General features: G+C 32.0%; 1 protein-coding gene across 2 annotated transcripts in view; it reads right to left on the bottom strand.

The window, feature by feature from the left end:
- The window catches only part of Ctu2 (Cytosolic thiouridylase subunit 2), a 102338-nt gene that overhangs the window by 16809 nt on the left and 64984 nt on the right, over window positions 1–20545 (bottom strand). For both annotated transcript variants that reach the window (XM_035353124.2, XM_035353123.2), the window contains 2 exons: window positions 8541–8587; window positions 7487–7568 (listed from right to left, as the gene is read on the bottom strand). In XM_035353124.2, the coding sequence (XP_035209015.1) occupies window positions 7487–7568; window positions 8541–8587 (129 nt within the window). The remainder of the gene's footprint in view (window positions 1–7486; window positions 7569–8540; window positions 8588–20545) is intronic.

Genomic DNA, 20545 nt, shown 5'->3' on the forward strand with positions numbered 1-20545 from the left:
TTTGGCTGCTGATGAAATTTTAAAATTCAAATCATTGTTAATATCAAGAGATCTATCAATTTCAGCTGGCACTATGAGGAGAATGAAAAACAAAATTTCCATTTGATGACTTAAAGCTTTTCTGTTAGCCTTTGGCTCATTACGATTAATTGATGACACATATACCTTAGTAGTGTATCAAGGTGTGGTCTATGTTTAACATCTATATTGATTTTGGTGAAATGATTCAAGATAGGTTAATAATCAGAGAACTTAAAAACTTATGCATGAGTAGTTTTTCTGCATTCTGCTAAATAATGAAAAAATATTGAGGTCATAAATACTGTACTCTCCTTCTAAAAAAGCTTTTTGGGCTTCACACTACTTGCAGATAAAATTAGTCAGATTTTGACTCTATGAATGGATTCAATATGCGACCAAAATTTAATCCTGAAATATTTGACCCTGAACTTAGTATCCCAAGCATTAAAATTTTTCAGGCTATAAAAAGAGCTGTAAATTAGAATTCAAGATGGAGTAACAACTCATAAAAAGAATAAAAGATAAAAATAAAGTGAAAAAGAGATATTTTTATGATTTATTGGATCCCATTAGATTCCAGTCTAAACAAAAGCATGCCTTATAGAGTCAGTGAGAAGGAATTCATCAGACTTATGATGAATCTGATTCAACAGGAAGTAGAGGTAATATTTCAGATATGACCCATATATTGATAAAATATCATCCAGAATCATACAAACACACTTCAAGAATCAAGCTAGAAAAAATATTTGGTAAATTTTATATGCTGCCTATTATTCAAGATGACTCTACAGAAAGTTTAAGAGAAAACACAAGAAGAAAAGTTGCCAAGCAAATAACAGAAATAATATATTTTTTATGACATTCAACAACCTCCCTGATAATTCTCATAAAAATCAAATGAGTTAAATTTACGCCATTAAATTCAATGGAAATAAAACAAAAGCCATGGAATCATTTGCTCATTTCACTGAAGCAAAAGATGAAACAGCTGAGAATATTTCAGCTATGATTTTGGTAAAATTAGAAAGAAAGAAAAAAAAAGGGGGGGCTGATTGTGCACAACAAATGATATAATAGTGTGATGGGTAACTGATACAAAAAGCAATTGCTAAGCTATTGTGACATTAGTTGACACCATATAATAATGTTATTTTAGTGGTTAATTGAGATATTCAGAGATTCATGAAAGAAATTAACAGGAGAGCCAAATTTATCACATGTGAAAATTATATCTGAATCTGGCAGATATAAATGCAGCTTTAGTTGCTGTAAATTTCACTCTTTTTGGGGAATTTTGGAGCACTGATATCCAGGCTTTAATGCCAGGTACATTGGCAAGTATAAGAAAAAGGAAATGTTAGTAATGAAATACATATAGAGAGTTGTTGAGTGTAGAGAAAAATTATTGAAAATTTTAGGCACAGTAAAATATTTATCTGGTCAAGAAGAAAATCAGACAGTGGGGTGCTGCTGGCTGCATTAATTATTTTTCTTCCTATTATTTTCATAGGACTGTGGAAATCCTCCCTTTTAGAAATTAATGATACTGTTCCTAAAGTCTATCTTAAAAGCAAAAAGTTAAATATGTAAAAGTCTCATAAGAGCTTAAAATTTTAAAATAAATTAACTGAAAATAGGTGGATATATGTAAAAAGTTCAATATCTTACACCAAGGAAATTTGTGGTGATCCTAGAATAGTCATGAATTATTAAAGCAGAAAGGAGAAGCTGATGTTAGGTGAAGAAATATGACCTGAAATTTCAGGTGACAAGGCATGTATATTCTTTGGATGGAGGCAAGAGTCCCATGATGGCAAGGTCAATGTTCTGAAACCTTTGAGAAACAAATTTAGAAGCCTATGAGTGTGTCGACAAATTTTAGACTTCTGACAGTCTATGCATAACTGTATGCAATTTCGTATGTCTTTTAACATCCCTGTCCACATAAATATACAGGAGGCTCTTATATCAGATAAGATAAACAATGGCAGTCTCTGAACATTGAATAGCATAACTTGTCTGGAACATATATGGTCAAATTCTTCCAGTGCTAATGTCATTGCAAAGTTTCAAAAAGTTCCAATTTACAAAAGTTGGAATTGAAGTTAAATTTTAGGCTTTGCAAACAGGTCAGATAATTGCTGCATTCAGCTTGCTCCTCAGCCATAGTAAAAAAGTTGGTTGAAGCTAGGTGGATCTCATTTATTCAGGATAAAGTGTCTGCCACAAAAACATTGGATCCAGTAACATGTCTAAATATCCTTAATGACTAGTGGCAAGTATGTCGAGGTGTACAAGTTGCCAAGAGGATCCTGAATCAGACATTTTTGAAAAAGCGAAGGTCAAGGATTTATGGTCTGTGTATATTGTAAAATGCCTGTCTTGTGAATTATGCCAAAGGTGTTTTACAGCTGAATAGATTGCTAAGAGTTCTCTGTTACATCTGAATAGATTGCTAAGAGTTCTCTGTCATGGATCCAATGTTTGCACAGTAATGCTCAGTTTACATGAAAAGAATGCTAGAGGTTGCAAGTCTTTACCAACAGTAGTGATAGCAATGTCAGAAGAATCGGCTGTCAGGGACAGCTGTTAATCAGCAGAAGCTTGAGTTGCTGAATTCATAACATCATGTTTACAAGCTTCAAATGCTTGCGTTAAAGTATTATTACAAGAAACTGGCTGTTTGTCATTTTTTCTGGAACCTTTTAGCAGTTCATGTAAGAGAGCTTGGGTTTTGGAAGCATTTGGAATAAAATGCTAGTAGAAATTAAGCATTGCCAAAAAATATCATAACTCTGCATAACATCTTTTTGGAAATTCGGCTATTGCACAAGCATTTCGGGGTGTGGTTTTACCTCAGAAGATGTTATAAGGCATCTTAGAAATGGCAATAGAATATTTTCCTAGAACACCTGTCTGACGTCATATACAGTCAAAAGTCATTAATTTGGACACCCATAATCTGGAATGATCTATAATCCGGACCTCAAAGCTACAAACTTTCTGCGCATGCGTCCCTTTGACGCATGCATGTAAAATATGCGTGTGCGCATGCACATAATACATTTACCCATGCGGGTTTAATGTATAACGGACGGTATAAGCTAAGCTAAAATTATCTAATTCAGTTAATGTTGCAGATTGCGTTGTTCCTTAATCTTCGAATTGGATACGGCTTATTATTTTTTGCAGATTGTTAGAGCAATTTTATAAAAGTAAGTTTGAACTTTCAATTATGTCAAATAGAATTTCCGATATATATTTATTAATATGTAAAGGATCTACAAAGCGAAAGTATGTTTCGAAGTCCTTTAAACAAAAAGTGGAATTGCTGCAAAAAATGGATAAAGGCATATCCTTTGTTTTTCTAACCATTCCGAAATCTGTTTATCAATTTCATGCTGCTCTGCAGGGGGGGGGGCTGCGGCACGCTATTAATTGGAAGTTGATCTGTCAGCACTATCCTTATCTTCAGGGAAGATGTTTTTACTTTATTTGGCTTATAATTCCTTACTAAATGAAGTATTTCATCTCGATGTACTCCATCTTTGATATGATTTAAATCAAATTCCTCATCATTATAATTCGCTTCTGATAGTGAAGAAAGTGACACAGAGTTATTGAAAACGAGAAAATTTCGATTGACAAATTAGTTGGTATTCTCGACACAGCAATTATAGGACTTGAACAGCAGAACTTTGTAACTGAACAGGAAATTATGGCTCTTTATAGAATTAAAGAGAAAGTATTATCACATAAAATGAAGCAACTTAAACAACTTACATTGAAAGAAATTTTAATAAAGTAAACAAATAAATATTAAGCTTTTTTTTTTTTTTTTTGTAAATTTTGATACCCTTTAGATCATAATTGTTCTTTATTTCATAAATTACGGTTTCATATTTTTAATTTTATAATTTCTGCATGCCATCTTACCAGATTTAAACTGATGATCTATAATCCGGAATTGCTGGAGTCCCGACGAGTCCGGATTAACGACTTTTGACTGTATTTGCCTAAGATGGCCCTCACAATGTTCCTCATTTGACAAAGCAATTAAAATATCATCCAAATACAAAAATCTAGGCCATTTAACACCTGATGTACATACATCTGACAAATCTGCCCTGCATTAAGTAGGTCAAATGACATAAAAAGAAATTCAAATGAACTGAATGAAGTCTCATAACAGCTTAACATTTTAAAATAAATTAACAGCAGTTTTTTTTTCCACCATTGTTGTTCAGATTAACATGGATTTGGTGAAATGTGTGGGCTAAATCTAATGTTGTAAATATTTCTTTTCTCATAAAATACAGTAAAAATTCCATAATCCGGACTCGGACTTCGGCGATTCTGGATTAGAGATTTTACCAGATTACAGATCATCAATTTAAATATGGTAAGATGGCATGAAGAATTTATGAAATTGTAATTTATGAAATAAAGAACAATTATGATCCAAAGGGTATCAAAATTTACACACACACACACAAACACACACACACAAAAAAAAAAAAAAAAAAAAAAACTTAATATTTATTTGTTTACTTTATTAAACATTTCTTTCAATGTAAGTTGTTTAAGATGTTTCCTCAAAAAATTCAAAAAGTTCCTTTTTCCTGAGTCATATATAGTGGATTTTCCAATGCCATACTTCTCGCATAATTTTGAGACAGATAGGCCTTTATCCATTTTTTGCAGTAATTCCACTTTTTGTTTAATGGACATCGAAACATGCTTTCGTTTTGTAGATCCTTTGGAAGCTCCAGAACTAGAAACTCTTTTTGACATAATCAAAAGTTCAAGCTTAATTTTTATGAAATTGTTCTAACAGTCTGCAAAAAATAATAAGCTGGATCCAATTAGAAGATTAATGAATAGCACAATCTACAACATTAACTGAAATGCCTTAGATAATTTTAGCCTAGCTTATACCATCCGTTATACATTAAACATGCATGCGTAAATGCATATGCGCATGCGTAAACACGTTATGCATTTATGCATGTGCATAAAGTTTGAAGTTTTGAGGTTCGGATTATAGATCATTCCGGATTATGGACGTCCAGATTACAGACTTTGTACCATACTTGGATATAGTCTTGGATATGGGGTAGGGAATAATGGTCTGGAACAGGCATTTAAGCATGATAATTACCACATGGATGCCACTAACCATTTTTTTTTAATCATATGAAGGCGTTTTGCCTAAGAATTTTTAGAGTAATACATTATACTCTGAGCCAAAAGAAACTCAAATTCCCTGCAAGCAGCTATAAGGAGCTCAGACGATAGCTGATGCAATTTAGAAAATACTACAGGCTCCTTGGTCTCAACATGGTCAAAGACAGTATGATGCAGGCTCTTTGGGTATACGAGAAGGATAATCAAGTTCTGAATATTTAGTCAAAATTCATCAAAATTTGAAGGAACTAAAGAACACTTTTAAGGTTTTGCTAGTAGTCATCTTCACAACATAACAACTTTTATAATAAACAAAAACAAATTACAAACCTGCATGCAAACACGAGTGATACTATACTACTCACTATTTTACAGATATGGTTACAGTTACAACAGACAGTTTTTTACAAATTTAGTTAAAGTTACAGTTTTTATATGAAATAATGCAATTAAATAAACAGAAAGTGTAAGTAAGAGTTCCAAAGTCCAGTTACAGTTAAACCATAATAAATACTTTGAAATATCATATTTACATTTTGAAATATTTATTCTAATTTTAATATCAAACTATTCAATAAAAATCAAATAGTGTTTTTAAAATACATTCTTTTGCAAAATAAAAAAAAAAAAAAAAAAAAAAAAAAAAACATTAAATAGGACTTTTGTGATTGTGATGAAATTGGTATGCAAAAAAATCTTGATCGAACATGTAAATGAACATGTAAAGTTTCAAGGCATATGAACAGGAATTGCGATAGTGTGTAATTTGCAAAGTATAAAACAAGTAACAGAGAAAGAAAACTTATCTTTTACAAAGCTTATCTTTTTTTTTTTTGTAAAAGATAAGTTTTTTACAAATTGTAATTCCACAAAGATCTGCCATTGTAATTCCACAAAGAAGCAACTAAAAATGCCATTATGATGATATCGAAGACCTTACAGACAACTAAACAACTTTGAATGTGGTCGCATTGTAGGGTTGTGTGAAGCTGGGTGGTCATACCGAGCAATAGGCCGCCACCTGCAGTGTACAGACACTGCTGTGCAAAGATGGTGGCAGCAATGGTTGATGCAATGGTTGTGCAAAGATGGTGGCAGCAAATTGACGATGAATTGAAGGCTCTGGAAGACCAAGGATCAGAAATGCAAGGCAAGATAGGATGATTGTTCGCCAGGCCTGAACCGCCCCAACGATATTGTTGTCGATTATTCAACACACTACAGCCACATCTATACCTCCTGTGGTACCGTTCATCATCTCACGGCACTTGTCTGAGGCAGGGTTACACTCACAGAGGCCTTTAAGACATTGCCTTTAACCCCACAACATCAGCAAAGTCATCTGAAGTGGTGTTGCAGCCGATCATTATGGCTGCCATCAGACTGGCATCGTATAGTGTTCAGTGATGAACCCCACTTCATTCTTGAAGCAGATGACCACTGTGTTCATGTCTGGGGAGGACGGGGCCAGCAGTTCCTATCTGTCTTTGTTTTACAAATGCATACAGCCATAACTCCTAGTGTGATGGTGTGGGGTGCTATTTCTCATGACAGCATGTCATCTTTAGTTATCCTCCGTAAATCTTTAACAGCTCAATGATATGTTGATAACATCATGCGGCCGGTTGCATTACCCTTCATGGCACATCATCCTGGGGCCATTTTCCAACAAGATAATGCCAGGCTACATACCGCTCGCATATCTCTGGACTGTCTCCACGCGGTTGATACTCTTCCTTGGTGAAGGTTACTCGATTGGTGAAAGGTCTCCAGACCTTTCACCAATTGAGCATGTCTTTGACATGGTAGCCAGATTTGGACACTATGAAATATCGCAGATTTGGAGCGACAACTGATGAATACCTGGCAGAATGTGTTACAGGATGACATTAGGAACCTCTAACACTCCTTACCTCGACAAATTCAAGCATGCATTGCCGCCAGGGTGATTGTGAGTCGTGAATAGGTACTATGACCTTGATTTTGTAATAATTTTATTATCTGTGTATGAGATATATACATATTCAATTTCATCAAAAACAACCACTTCCTTCATGGTGCTTCGATTTTTTTGCAAAACAGTGAAGTTTGATCATGGTAGTATGCTAACAGCTTTGAATTAAAAGATAAAATTAATCGCAATTAACTAATATCATCAAATTTAATTGGGGGGACAAGATATTTTTTAGCTTTAATAATTTTTAAGTCAGAATACAGGAATTAAATTCAAATTAAATTAGAGAAAACAAATTAAGGATTACTAATTAAATCTCACCTGTGAAAGAAAACCACGTGAAACTTCATATGAGTAACCATTAAAATGATTGTACAAAGCAATTTCTTTGTTTAGAAACTCCCTAGAAAAATAAAATTTGATATAATATATAAAACTTTTCACTGCATAAAATGCTTTCAGTTTTCAAATAATTAGTAAACATTTCTATCTACTCTAAAATATCAAGCTTGCTAACTTCCATATTAATAAAATGCAAAAATAAACGTTTTCTTAAAAAATGGTTTTCATAACACATTATACAAGTTTTAAACATTATAAAAAAAATTCAAATTATATGTATTCAAAATGTCATCTAAAATATGATAAGGGACATACAACTTAATTTATAATACACAATTTACAGCTATTTGAATGCTTTGTTTTAACAGTATGAAATGTGTCACTATTAGAGTCATAATGTTAGTTTTAATTTTTAAAGGACTTTTATAAAATAGAAAACAATAGTTTGTACTCTATATTGAATCAGAAATCTTCATTCAATAATGCTTACAGAGTTATTTTAAAGAGCAAATTATATGAACTTCTTAATCTTTTTCTCCAATAAGCACACAAAGATAACTTTCTGACATAACATTTATTTTTCTTCACACAGTAACTTCATTTCAATGAAAAGTCAACTCATTTTCAATTTTATTTTTCACAATACCAAATTTCAAAATCATCAATCAGAAATTTTTACAGCTGAAAAGCCAAATAGCAAATTGTAAGTTTTAAACTGGAAAATAATAGTACAGACATGATGACCTACGAAATAACTGATCTGATAAGCTTAGGGCTGAAAAGAATAAATTTAAGGAATAATACACATACTTCTGCATAAATGAAAAAATAAATAAAGTTAATAAATATTCTATTATTTATTTACTTTAATTATGTGTATACCTACTCCTCTTTTAATATGGTTTACTTTAGTATATATATTTTTAAATCCTCATCTTCATGCATGATAAAACATTGTTTTTGTTGCAGAACTGGTCATTTATTTATCAAATATTTAATGACTTAATTTATTTTAAAAACATAAGATACTTACCTAAGTGGCCTATAAATGGGAACATCATGTCGGGAATCATAAAAACTCTGAAAAGTACAAGTTTAAAATTAGTCATCCTTAAAATATGTAAGTAAAAATATAAATACAGTATATTTCATTTACATGAAGCAGAATACATAATTTTCCTGGGCTTAGATCAATGGGTCTCGAGTTATTAACAATTATAATGTCATACCTGCCAACCTCTAAAGATAAAAATTCAGAAGATTTCTCCAAAATTCAGAAGAACACGAAGAATTAATATCATGCTTTGATATTAAAAAAATAACAATTTATACAAATAGAAAAAAGAATATTGTACTTACATTAGTCAATCTCAATTAAGTAGTAACTAAAAAAATTTATTAGGAAACATAAAACAAGAACTTAATGTTACACAAAAAAATTATTGCAATGAATTTAGAGTACATTTTTTGGCTTTAGCCAAAAATTCTTTGGAAAATTTCCTGTCATAACAATTAATTTCCTCATAACATTTAGCAATTAAAATGTTTTCTAGAGTTTTTGGTGAAATTGACGAACGAAACATAGTTTTGTTTTTCTTCACAACACTGAAGACTCTCTCGCACTCAGCATTACTGTGTGGAATTACGAGAATAGCACATAAAACTCTTGCCAGTCTATCATATTTTGGTGTTCCATCCTTTTTATTCCTTTTTATTCTTTTTAAGGTACCAATGAGGACATCAAGTCTATCTTCTCCAGAACTGTCTCAAACTCAAAGTCTTCAAACTATGCAGCAGAAAATTGGTTCTGTAGTTCATCTAAAGCATCATTATGGCATTCATTTTCTTTAATTGTTAAACAAAAATGGAAATTTATCAATAAAAAAACGAATCTTTTTAAAAGATGAATTTTCAATTTGTTTCAAATTTGCCACTTCAGCATTTAAAAGAACTTCATTTTGCAAAGGAAACTTCCTTACAATGTAATCACAGGCTGAGGAAAAGTACTTTCTAACATATTGAAAAAATTCTTTTTTCTCATGATCTTTCAAAGAATTTACAAGTTCCCTGGTTTTATTTCCAATTATAAGATCATTGTCATCCTTTTGATTTGCCAAACTATTATAGGCAACACGAATCAACACACTGTTTTTCGCAACGGACGGTTTTACAAACTTAGTATAAAGTTCTTTCAAAAGATCATTAAGAATTTGGATAAGCAGGGGAGATTTTGGCGAAGCTGATTGTAGAGGGGTATTTACACTTTCAAAAATCTTAATGGTACTTAACACAAAACTACAATATGCTTTGTTCAAATCCGAAGAAAGAAGATAAAAAATCCTTTCCTCCCGGCTAATAGAAGACTGTTTCTTCTTACCTTCAACTTCTTTAACGAAGTTGACATTTGAGGAGTCTTCTAAGCATTTTCTTTTTAAAGGGTTTGATTCTGCGTGTTGGCTTTCCCCTTTTAAAGCATTTTGATTAGAAGCAAAGTTGGTTTTCGGAATCTTATATGCCGACAAATTTGATGGGATCTGTGGTTTCGTTTTGGTCTCTTCGTGGAAATATTTTAGCAATGCATCCCACTGTTCAATAAACCTTTCTAGCACTGTGCCTAAGGATAACCATCTCGTGCATATATGTTTCAGAATTTTTCTCGTTTCACCAGAGCACAGTTCTTGGAAATTCTTTAGGTTTTCTTTCCTTTTTACACTTTTTTCCAGATAGAAAAACGCATCAATCGGAAGCTGGTCAATATTTAATGGTAAAGCAGCTGCAGCATTTTCTGCTGCCAAATTAATTAAGTGGCATGGGCATCCAATAACAATTAATTCATTTTGTTCTTTTTTGAGGAAAGAGGCTACACCCTTTTTGTCACCCACCATGACATGAGCATTATCTGCACCAAATGAAATGCAGTTTGATATTGAGATGTTAAGTTGTTTCAACTCATTAATTACCAAGGAGGCAATATTTTCCCCCGTAGCGTCTCCATTTAACAATGGAGGACACCAAAGATGAGTTTTCATTTCATTAGAAACATCACAGAAATATGTGACAACGATGGGGTAAAGCTTCCAATCGCTGTCGTTGCTGCCATCGATTGACACCGAAAATGCTGAATTCTGGAGTGCAGCTATCGTTTTACTTTGTGCATCGCAAGCAATTTCGTTTACAATAGATGATGTTTTCGTGCGAGCACAAGCATATTTCTGAGCAATCTTGGAGTCGGGAAACATCCGTCTGAAAAGTTGACCGGCGTGATCGGCAGCGCTTAGCGGCACGTTGTGTTCGATGAGGAATGCAGTAAACAAACACTCTGCCAAAATGACATCGGCATCCGAATTCGTAGCCGAATTTGAAAAAAAATCATCTACTTTCTTTGATGCTGTCGAAGCCGAAGCATTAACTTCATGCTTTTTAGACTTAACATGCTTCACAACGTCGCTTGCTGCTGAAGCGAACGCGAAAAAAATAATCTGGCGCCCACAAAGAAAAGAGTGGGAGAAACAAGTTCAGCGCACTGGATTGGCTGGTTAAGCGGCGAGTTGAGAGAAACCGCAGGTTACTGGATTCGAAGTATCGGTAGTTGGCGGTAAAACACGATGCAATTGGCGAAAAATTCTAAAATTTCGACAAAAATCACTAAAAACACTTGAAAAAGGAAAAAAATCGTAAAAAATGGATTATGATCGTAAAATCGTAAAGACAAACGCATTTTCGTAAAAATTACGAAAAATTCGTAAAAGTTGGCAGGTATGTAATGTTAAAGTGTATCCTCTTCAAAGTAAGGGCTTTTAACAATGATACACCTGTGGCAGAATTTGCAGAGGATGAAGATTAAAACCCTCACACTGCAGTTTAAACTAGCAGTCGAACTGCTAACAGCTATACAGTGCAAGGGGATGATAAAACAAATGTAATTAGTTTGATTATTTTTCTCTGTACTTAGATTAAAGTGCATTTTTATTTTGCCTTCTAATCCACTTAAAAACATTTTGACCAAATGAGTATCATCCGTTTAAACTTTTCTTCCTGATGGGAACATACCTTAACAAGGAGCATTTTCTTCATCAGCTGCTCAAGTTTTCCCATGCATTTTGCTATTTCCAGAGAAACTAATGCATTCATTCACTACCTAATCAACATCAGTCTCATTAATTGATTAAAACATCTCATTAATAACACAATAGAGAGTCTAAAATCTGAACCTTTGTACCGCCAGCCAAAAATAAAATAAAATAATAATAAGTTTTCCCTTTCCCTATAAAACCTAGAAATGAAGATTATAATACTCAACAAAAGGCAAATATGTGCTGAAAATACAATTTTTTTCCCATCTAAGTGAGATTCCTACATTTCACTTTCGAACACTCGTTGGTTAGTCACGCAATAGCCAATAACAATAATGTGTTCATAAATAATGTACCGATCAGCACTGTGTTTGATGTTGGCTAGCATCCCACTTTCGGCCCCTTAAGTAGATGTGTGTGTGTATGTGGGTGTGCTATACATTTTGCTGCTCTGCGTAGTCTGAGTGGATCCTAAATGCTGCTGTAAGAAACACCCCTAAATTCTAACAGTGCCTCTCCTAAATTCTAAAAAATTTACCATCCCTGAATTTTGTGGCCCAATGTTCCTCTAAATTCTAAAATTTTTGTTCCCCCAAATTCTGTTACCTGGTGCGGTTATACTGGCTCTGGTGCTATGGAATGGTTAACATTAACTGGATAGAAGAATGGTTTTAAATAATATGCTGAGCCCCAATGCTGCCATGTCTACATTTATCTCATTAGATTTTAGATTTAAACTGCTGATCTAAAATCAGGAATCACTGTTAGTCACAACAATTCCAGATCTCAGATTTTGGACTGTACTAATTCCTTTTAAAATTGTTGTTTGGTTGTACACTGGAGTTTATTTTACTTGGAACTCATAGTACTCTGGCTAGAATTGGAATTTTACACAAAAACTGAGAAGTATCAATGGGTGAATTCAAATCTTGATCAAAGTGAAATTTTTCGTGTCTTAAAACAGATATTAACATACTGAAAACGTTAAATTCTTCACTTACAACTGAATGTGGCAATAGAAAACCTTCTTTTAACATCATAAACTATTAATTAGCTAATTTTCTTGCATCATGTACTCGTAATTTGAATATGTCTCAAGTTTTTACCTTTACATTTACTGCACATGCTTGGGTAAGGTTTACTATGTTCAGTAATGTTTTTCAGAGGAAGATAAAAATCTAAATATCTATCAAATCAAGCCCTTTAAAAGATTCACTGTTTCATTTCCAGTCAAACTTCAAATTTTTAAAATGATACTTCACTTAATATCACAGATTTAATACAGTAATGGGTAAACTTCTTTGGGTGTAGGCCAAAAAACAAAAGAAAGAATTAAACAGGCCAACATAATTTATTCTAACACTTTAAAAATCATTAACAAATATTACAATACAAATATTAATCTGGAGAATAAAGCTGCAATCCCATTTTCAAAAGTCCTTAGATTCAAGTTTAAGCTGTAAATGTACTAGTTCTGAGAAGTAATGCTAAATGCTAATCTATCAGTCTATTTCTAACAGAATTCTTCTTAAAGTTCATAGCAGAAAGCACTTTTCACATATAGAAGATGAAGCAAACATAGCATCAATTTTCTGAATGTGAGATATTAAATTTGGGAAGCTTACTTCAGATACAGATTTATAAAACTGTAATTTTGGAACAGTGAGAAACAACTGTTGAGGTGATTATTAGATTTAAATTCAATTCATTCAAGCTGTGCATCCAACCTTACTCTTTCACAGTTTGTGTGGAAAGAGCATAGTAAAAATATTCAGTTCTGTTTGAATGGCATTGAAATCTTCAAATGTGCATTCAAATTCAAAATGCAGGTTTCTATGTCATCTTCATAACTCTTAAGTTTATTTTCATTTGCTGAGAATACTGAATTTAATCTGGAGAAATGAGACAAGTCATTCTTAGCTAGCCACCTAGCAAAAAGATCCAAGTTTTAGTTGAAAATCTTTGAAATGAGTAGGCACAGATATTTTTCCTTGCCTCTTGACATTTAAATTATTCATATGACAAAAATATCTGTGGGAAAGGCAAAATCCAAAGAACATGCTGTAGCTTAAGACATTTCACAATCCACAGAACACTGCTACTCATGGAATAATGACATGTCATCTTTCAGTTGCCAAACTCGCTCAAAAACATATCCTGCATTAAGCCACCTTACTTTTGTGTAATACAGCACATCAAAATATTCAGATTGCATGGATCGAAAAAAATCTCGAAATTCCCTGTGAGTAAGTCCATGAGATCAAATAGTATTTACAAGCCTCATGATTACATCAAGAACAGGTTTCAGACACAACACAACTTTACACAGGGCATCTTGATGTATAATGCAGTGTAGAAAGGCAACATTGTTTCTGAGATAATTTTGATTAAAGAGTCCATAAAATCCATATTTTCCCCTATCGTATTGGGCACTCCATCAGTCATAATATTACATTATGATTGTATTAGATACTTTCAAAGTTGAAAGCAATTCCAGAAATTCACGAAAAATATAACACCTTGTTGTACTTCCCTTTAAGGACAGCATGTAATTTAGTTCCCCAATAATTTCAAATTTCTTATCAATATCTCTTATAAATAAGCAGTATCATTTATATAAGTCCTTTCACCCATACCTCTGCAGCAGAATTTAAACTGGCGAATCTCTGATTCTAACTTTGACATCAGATTTTTATTGATGACTTTGACTCACTGAAATCACTGTTTTTCAAGATAAACTTATAGTATTTGCTATAAGAGCTAGTACACAATTTTACTGTAAAACTAAAATTTCCACATTTCATCATGTTGCTTTTTTTTTTTTTTTTTTTTTTTTAAGGAGAATGGGGGAAAAAAGAAAAGAGTCATTTAGGAATATTTCAATAAGTATCACTTCCTGGGAAATTTTCAGAAGAGATTAAGTCTTGTTATGCTTGTCTGTGCTCAAAGTGTGCAGTGTAATGGTCAATCAAATGAGATAACAGACCTTTACTACATGAGCTCATTTTCTGCACTGGTCAGATGTTATCTCTTTCTATTTTGGTATGAGCTGTACACAATATACATTACATATTGTGTAATAATGCAGTAATATATAATGTATAATATATTATTGTATATAAATATCATAAATATACTATGTAAATATAATATATTCTTTTATTTGTCCACCATAAATTAAAAGATTTGCAGTTTGCCTTCCCTGGTTTAAACTTTAAAAGGCAGTAAATTTTGGAAAGGCTTCACTTAAAAAGAACAAGAAATAGAAATATATTTCCACTATCTTTCAGCTAGGATAGCAAAGAAAACTATTAAGAACCTTTGAAACCTTTCCTTTAGGGGGTCACCTTTGTTAATTTTGAAATAACAGACTAGGGAATACACAGGAATATTTTTTTCTTTTTGCTGCTAACTCTTATCGCTAAACTGAGGAAACTCACAAAGTTGCTATTTCATAGCTGAAGTAATTATTGAATGATGGAATATTAACCTTTGCAAACACTGCCTCATATTAAAAAATATGCCTTATCAGAAAATACTTCCTAAAATCAATCAATCTTCTAATCAGTTTGTTTGCTTTTCAAACTGAATATAGTTTAGAATTACATATATTGATTAAAAATTTTAATTTATACACAAAAATAATGTTTATCATTTGTTTCTTGCACAAATTAGCAATTCATATTAATTGTTATACAGACGCAGAAACAATTTTAACTTCATACATATATATTAACAAATGTCCTTACATTTTTGTGATATTAGCATTTCTCCCCGCCCCCCATTTGAGCATTCTTCTTAATATTCCCATTTACTGAAAAAAATACATTTCATAAATTTTCTCCTTTTTACTGTAGTAAATATTTCATCATTCAAACTATATCACTGCTCATTTTTCATTCTCACATTTTTGTGATAATATCTTTTTTTCTCTTTTCTTGTGTGTATTCTACAAGGTGTGGCTATTAATTTCCAGGACTGCTCTAATAACACCAGAACAATTAATTAACAATTGGTGTGAAAACATAACCTTTTAATATGTTTCAAAGTAATCCCCATCTGCTGTAATACTGTACTCAGCTGTATAAGTTGTAGAAACAACTTTTAAAAGTCCTCTTTCGGAAGGCTCTTCAATGTCGACGCCACGTTCTTCTTGATGTCTTCAACATCCACAAAGTGTGTTCCTTTGATCACAGTTCTTAGTTTGGGAAACAAAAAAAGTCTGTGGGTGCCAAGTCAGGAGAGTATGGCAGATAATGCAGCTCCACGACCTCATGCTTGACCAAAAACCTCTTCACTGGGAATTCAGTGTGGGGGCAGGCGTTGTCATGAAACGTGACGTCAACATTGATGAGCTTTCTGAAAGAGGACTTTAAAAGTTGTTTCCACAACATATTCAGCCAAGCACAGAAGTCTATTAAGGCAGATAGGGATTACTTCGAAACATATTAAAAGGTTACGTTTTTCATATCATCTGTTCTGCTGTTATTAGAGCAGTCCTGGAAATTAATAGCCACACCTTGTTTATATAATAGTCCCCTTTAGTTTTTTTTTAAATTTATTTATTATATTTTCATTGTACTGCATTGCTTTTTGCAACCTTCAGATGGCAATATCAGTACAGATTTTTTGTCCCGAGCTAAAATTCTACTGCTGAAGGAAAACGAACTGAGTAGCGCAAAGTCATCAGAGAAGGAGCACAGAAGGCCATCTGACAATGATTATCCCTGAACTCTGAGAAGTAGGGAGCAGAATTTCTTTGGCTGATGTTTTGGTCAGAGCCATGTTTTTGAGACACTGGAACTCTGACTTATTTCTCGGCCCCCAACTTCAAAGTATTAATACATTATCACAGAGAATTTTCAAAGAAGCACAGAAATATGAAAAGCCAATCATAAACTAAATGTACAATGTAAAGTTTGAAAACTCAGCTTTGTCTTAGTTAAAACATAATAAATTGTACCAAATATAATGGCACACAATGAATGCAATGAGTTATATGGAATAACATAACTGCATGCAGCTTTGGAAATATTCACCCATTACCTCACATTTCAAAAGGAAGGAAATTCTCTTTGCTCATGTAAAATAGTTCATTAATTAATGCTGTATCTGGATAGCATGCAGGGTTGAATCAGAGAAGGCACGATAGCATGCAACTGGCATATATGTTTAAAGTAATCACAAAAGATTTTGCTATATGAATAAATTAAAAATAATGACTCCTGTTTCACAACTTAAAATTTATACATATGCGCTGCATTCACACATGCTGTAAGACAAAACCCTTGCATGGTGCAAATTCAAATCCTGAATCACTGATATAAGGTCTTGTACATCTCTGGAACTATGATGATTTCCTAAATCACATATTATGCATTGGTGCTTCATAATTCATAATAATTCATAAAATTCTCTTCAGTTCATATCATCAGTCAAATGGGACACTCCTGTTCTTTAACACACTTTTTTTTAAAAAATGTTGCAAGGACTTGGAAATGACACAAAGTGCTATGACCATAAACTTGCTTAAATATTTAGTAAATTTCCACTGTACATTTATATAAACAAATATGGAACTGCATATTCATACATTGTTCAATAAATAATGTTTTCACACATTGCTAACCACAAAATATCTTGCTCAGAATACCTAAGTATAATGTAAAGAAATCGTGATGCAATTACATAAAACTACAATTCAGTAGTGGTGACAGAGGTATAACTATATCAAATATCACATTGCATATATTACACATACATGTTCCATGCACTACTCTCTATAACTCTGGACTTCATCATAATAAACATAACACTTGAAATCATAACATGTAAATTTATATTACTCAAATTAGCATTATCGTCATGCAAATTTAAAAATTACTTTTCCTACTAGCCTCTTAGTTTCTAGGTTTAGAAACTTTACAGTCAATGTTGACCATAATAACCACTTCTTACAGTGAGTATTTAAGAGTCCTCAACTGGCAAGCATACACTAAATCCATTTTCATTATAGTGACCACTCTTTATAATATCTTTTTTCTTTAAAATGTGAAGGGTTGTTATCAAAGCATTATGCTTAAATCTCTTCCTTTCATTAAATTCATTATTTTGATAAACAAAATTTAATTAAATCTATCAAACGTGAAATATTAGTATTAGAAGTTTACTCTTGCAAAATGAAATATATATCCTATTAAAATCCATGCCTTTCTTATGTTGTGTTTAAAAAACTCTTGAATAATTAACTTGAAAATACCAAACATTATTTTTTTATTTTTTAACAGCCATTTGATTTTATTTATTACATGAAAACAGATTAAACAGATTAAACAGAAACAAACAGATAATTAATATGTATACTTGTTCATATTATTAACATAATTAATTCAGCTGACATTCAGATGAAAAGGAATCCGATGGAGTGTCTTGGTTGTTAATTTTACTCCCGATCCAAATAAAACATCTCCATGTTGAGAAGCACTGTATTAATTTCACAAATTTCTATAATTAATATTTCAACCATAGCTACCATTGCATAACATATACCAGACATCAAAACACATTACTGAAGTTCACTTCCCATGTCTACAACTTATTTCTAAGATGCCAACCTGACAAATCCGTATTTATTACTTGCCCTATTATTATCAACTCATACTTGAAAATGACTCATACAATGATACCACAACATTTTTTAAACATTCATTATTGAATACCAAACACAACCCATTTTTAGCTACTAGAATGAAGTTCAATTAAAACACAAATAATGAAACAAAGACTATTGATTTTTAATATATTAATTACATCACTGGAGAAAATTTTTCTTCGAAAATTAAATTTTATGGCTTTAAAATCTGGCAACATCCAGTTTAGTTAATTCTGAATACATTTTTGCTAAGGAAACACCAGGAACTACTGCATTAAAATAGAATGATTTTGTAGTTCTTTTTAAATGCTATTACTATATTTCGTTTCAAGAGAATTTACTTTTCTTATTTAAAAAAACATAGTTATCTTGATATCTATTCTACATACATTATTTCACATTTTTGCCAGTTGAATGTATAATTTAGAATGCACAAAGTTTTAGTTAATAAAATAATCAGTTATAATTCAGTTTATGAAAGGGAAATTTAATGTCAATTTTTAATGCAAATATTAGCTAAAATACACTTTTTGCTATGATAAAGTTTATATTCATTGGTACATACAGTGCTGATTATTTTTAATAAACTGAATTTTATTGAATACATTAAATAAAAAAGACAAATTTCTGGAGTTAAAACTGAATTCTAATTAATTTGATTTAATAAGGATGTAGTTTGTTATAGCAAGAAAGTCAGCTTACGATTAAGAAGGTTTTTAAAATTTAAAATATAACAAATTCAGAACAAAGCTCGGTATTCTGAATGCATACAGTATGAATTTTAACACATTATCACTCTTTGCTATCATTTTGATGAAAACTCCAGAAACAAATTTCACTATTTATTCTTCATCCAAAAGGCTTTACAAACCAACTGCCATATTTACCCTTTTCTACTTTGTACACTAATTTCATAAGATAATTTAGACAGCAATCCTTTTAAGAGCTTCAAACTTTTTTTAAAGTTGTTTAATACTGAAATACACTTCCTTTGCTTGGTGTCAATTATAGTTATCAGACATCATCCTAAAAAAATCTAATATGTCTAACAATATATATTATACTTATAAATTCAAGCAATGAAAATAACTACATAAATAAAAAGTTGGTTTTGACTTGATATATTAAGTTAAAAGGTGTTATTATTTTTCCATTATTTGCTTTCGGAAATCTTTTCAATCACGCATTTATTCAATGGCTGAAATTAACAGTTTTTTTTCTTTTACTAATTATGATGCAGGAAGTATCTATATATAATATATTTCAGCATATAACATGCACCAGTATATAACACCCGCATGTATAATTTCAGACTACAATTTATTCATTTTTAAGTATATTCTCTGCATAATGCACATCCTTTTCTTTATGAAGAAACCTGAAAGATAACTGTGTGATGCTCTTATCTTCTGAAGTCATTGATTCAAAGATTTTTCCCAGGCTTTTGACTACTGAACTGGCAAGCACTAAAGGGAACAGTACATATGTATGTAGGGGAAATATTTAAGGAAGTAAATAAGAGTGTGGGTTGTATTCAATGTGGATGTGCAGAAAAATGTTATTCAAGGGTTTTGAGAAAAGGGGATGGAATTTGGGGTAAGAATGCCTTTCTGACCTGAATGAATTTGAGGAATAAGGAACCAGATGTTTCTCTTTCCATTTGAAGCCATGATTTTGAAATGAACATCGAAGGTTTAGTAAATCAAATTTGCTTTAGTTGAAATACAGTTGATTTAGTGTTGCTTTTAGCAGCAAATATCCCTCCTGCCAAATGAAACTGCACAGCACTAGTTTAAAATACAAAGTCATTCTGTTTACAAAAGAAAATGGAAATCGTGCTGCAGCAAGGATGTTTGGCATTGGTGAAAAATTGAATGGATGATAATTATTTATTTATGGATCAAAGTAACAATGATGAAGATGAAACAGAATGCAAAAATGTGCCTGAAGATATAACGGAAGACAAATAGGACAAACTTTTCATGTTATTCAATACTGAACGTTTTTAAGTCCATAAGGTATGTGATTTCTTTTAAATAAAACAGCATTTAGGCACATGGAAAAATCTAATTTTTGTACACTTTTTTTTTTCTTATTTTTAACCTCTTATATTTCTATCCAGAATATAGCATGCACCTGTAAATTTCAATATTATTTTTTGTAATTAAGACACAATAACACGCCGAATAAATACTAATTCAGAAGTCAAACAACAAAAATCAGCGTTATATTTTCAAAATTTTCGCAGGACTAGTTTCGATGGTTTTTACTGAACCACCATCCTCATTTGCCGTTTTGCAGCTGAGGATCGTG

Source organism: Stegodyphus dumicola, chromosome 2, assembly GCF_044657685.1.
Source record: "Stegodyphus dumicola isolate Sdum_Otavi_A_Nest chromosome 2, ASM4465768v1".
NCBI lineage: Eukaryota > Metazoa > Arthropoda > Arachnida > Araneae > Eresidae > Stegodyphus > Stegodyphus dumicola.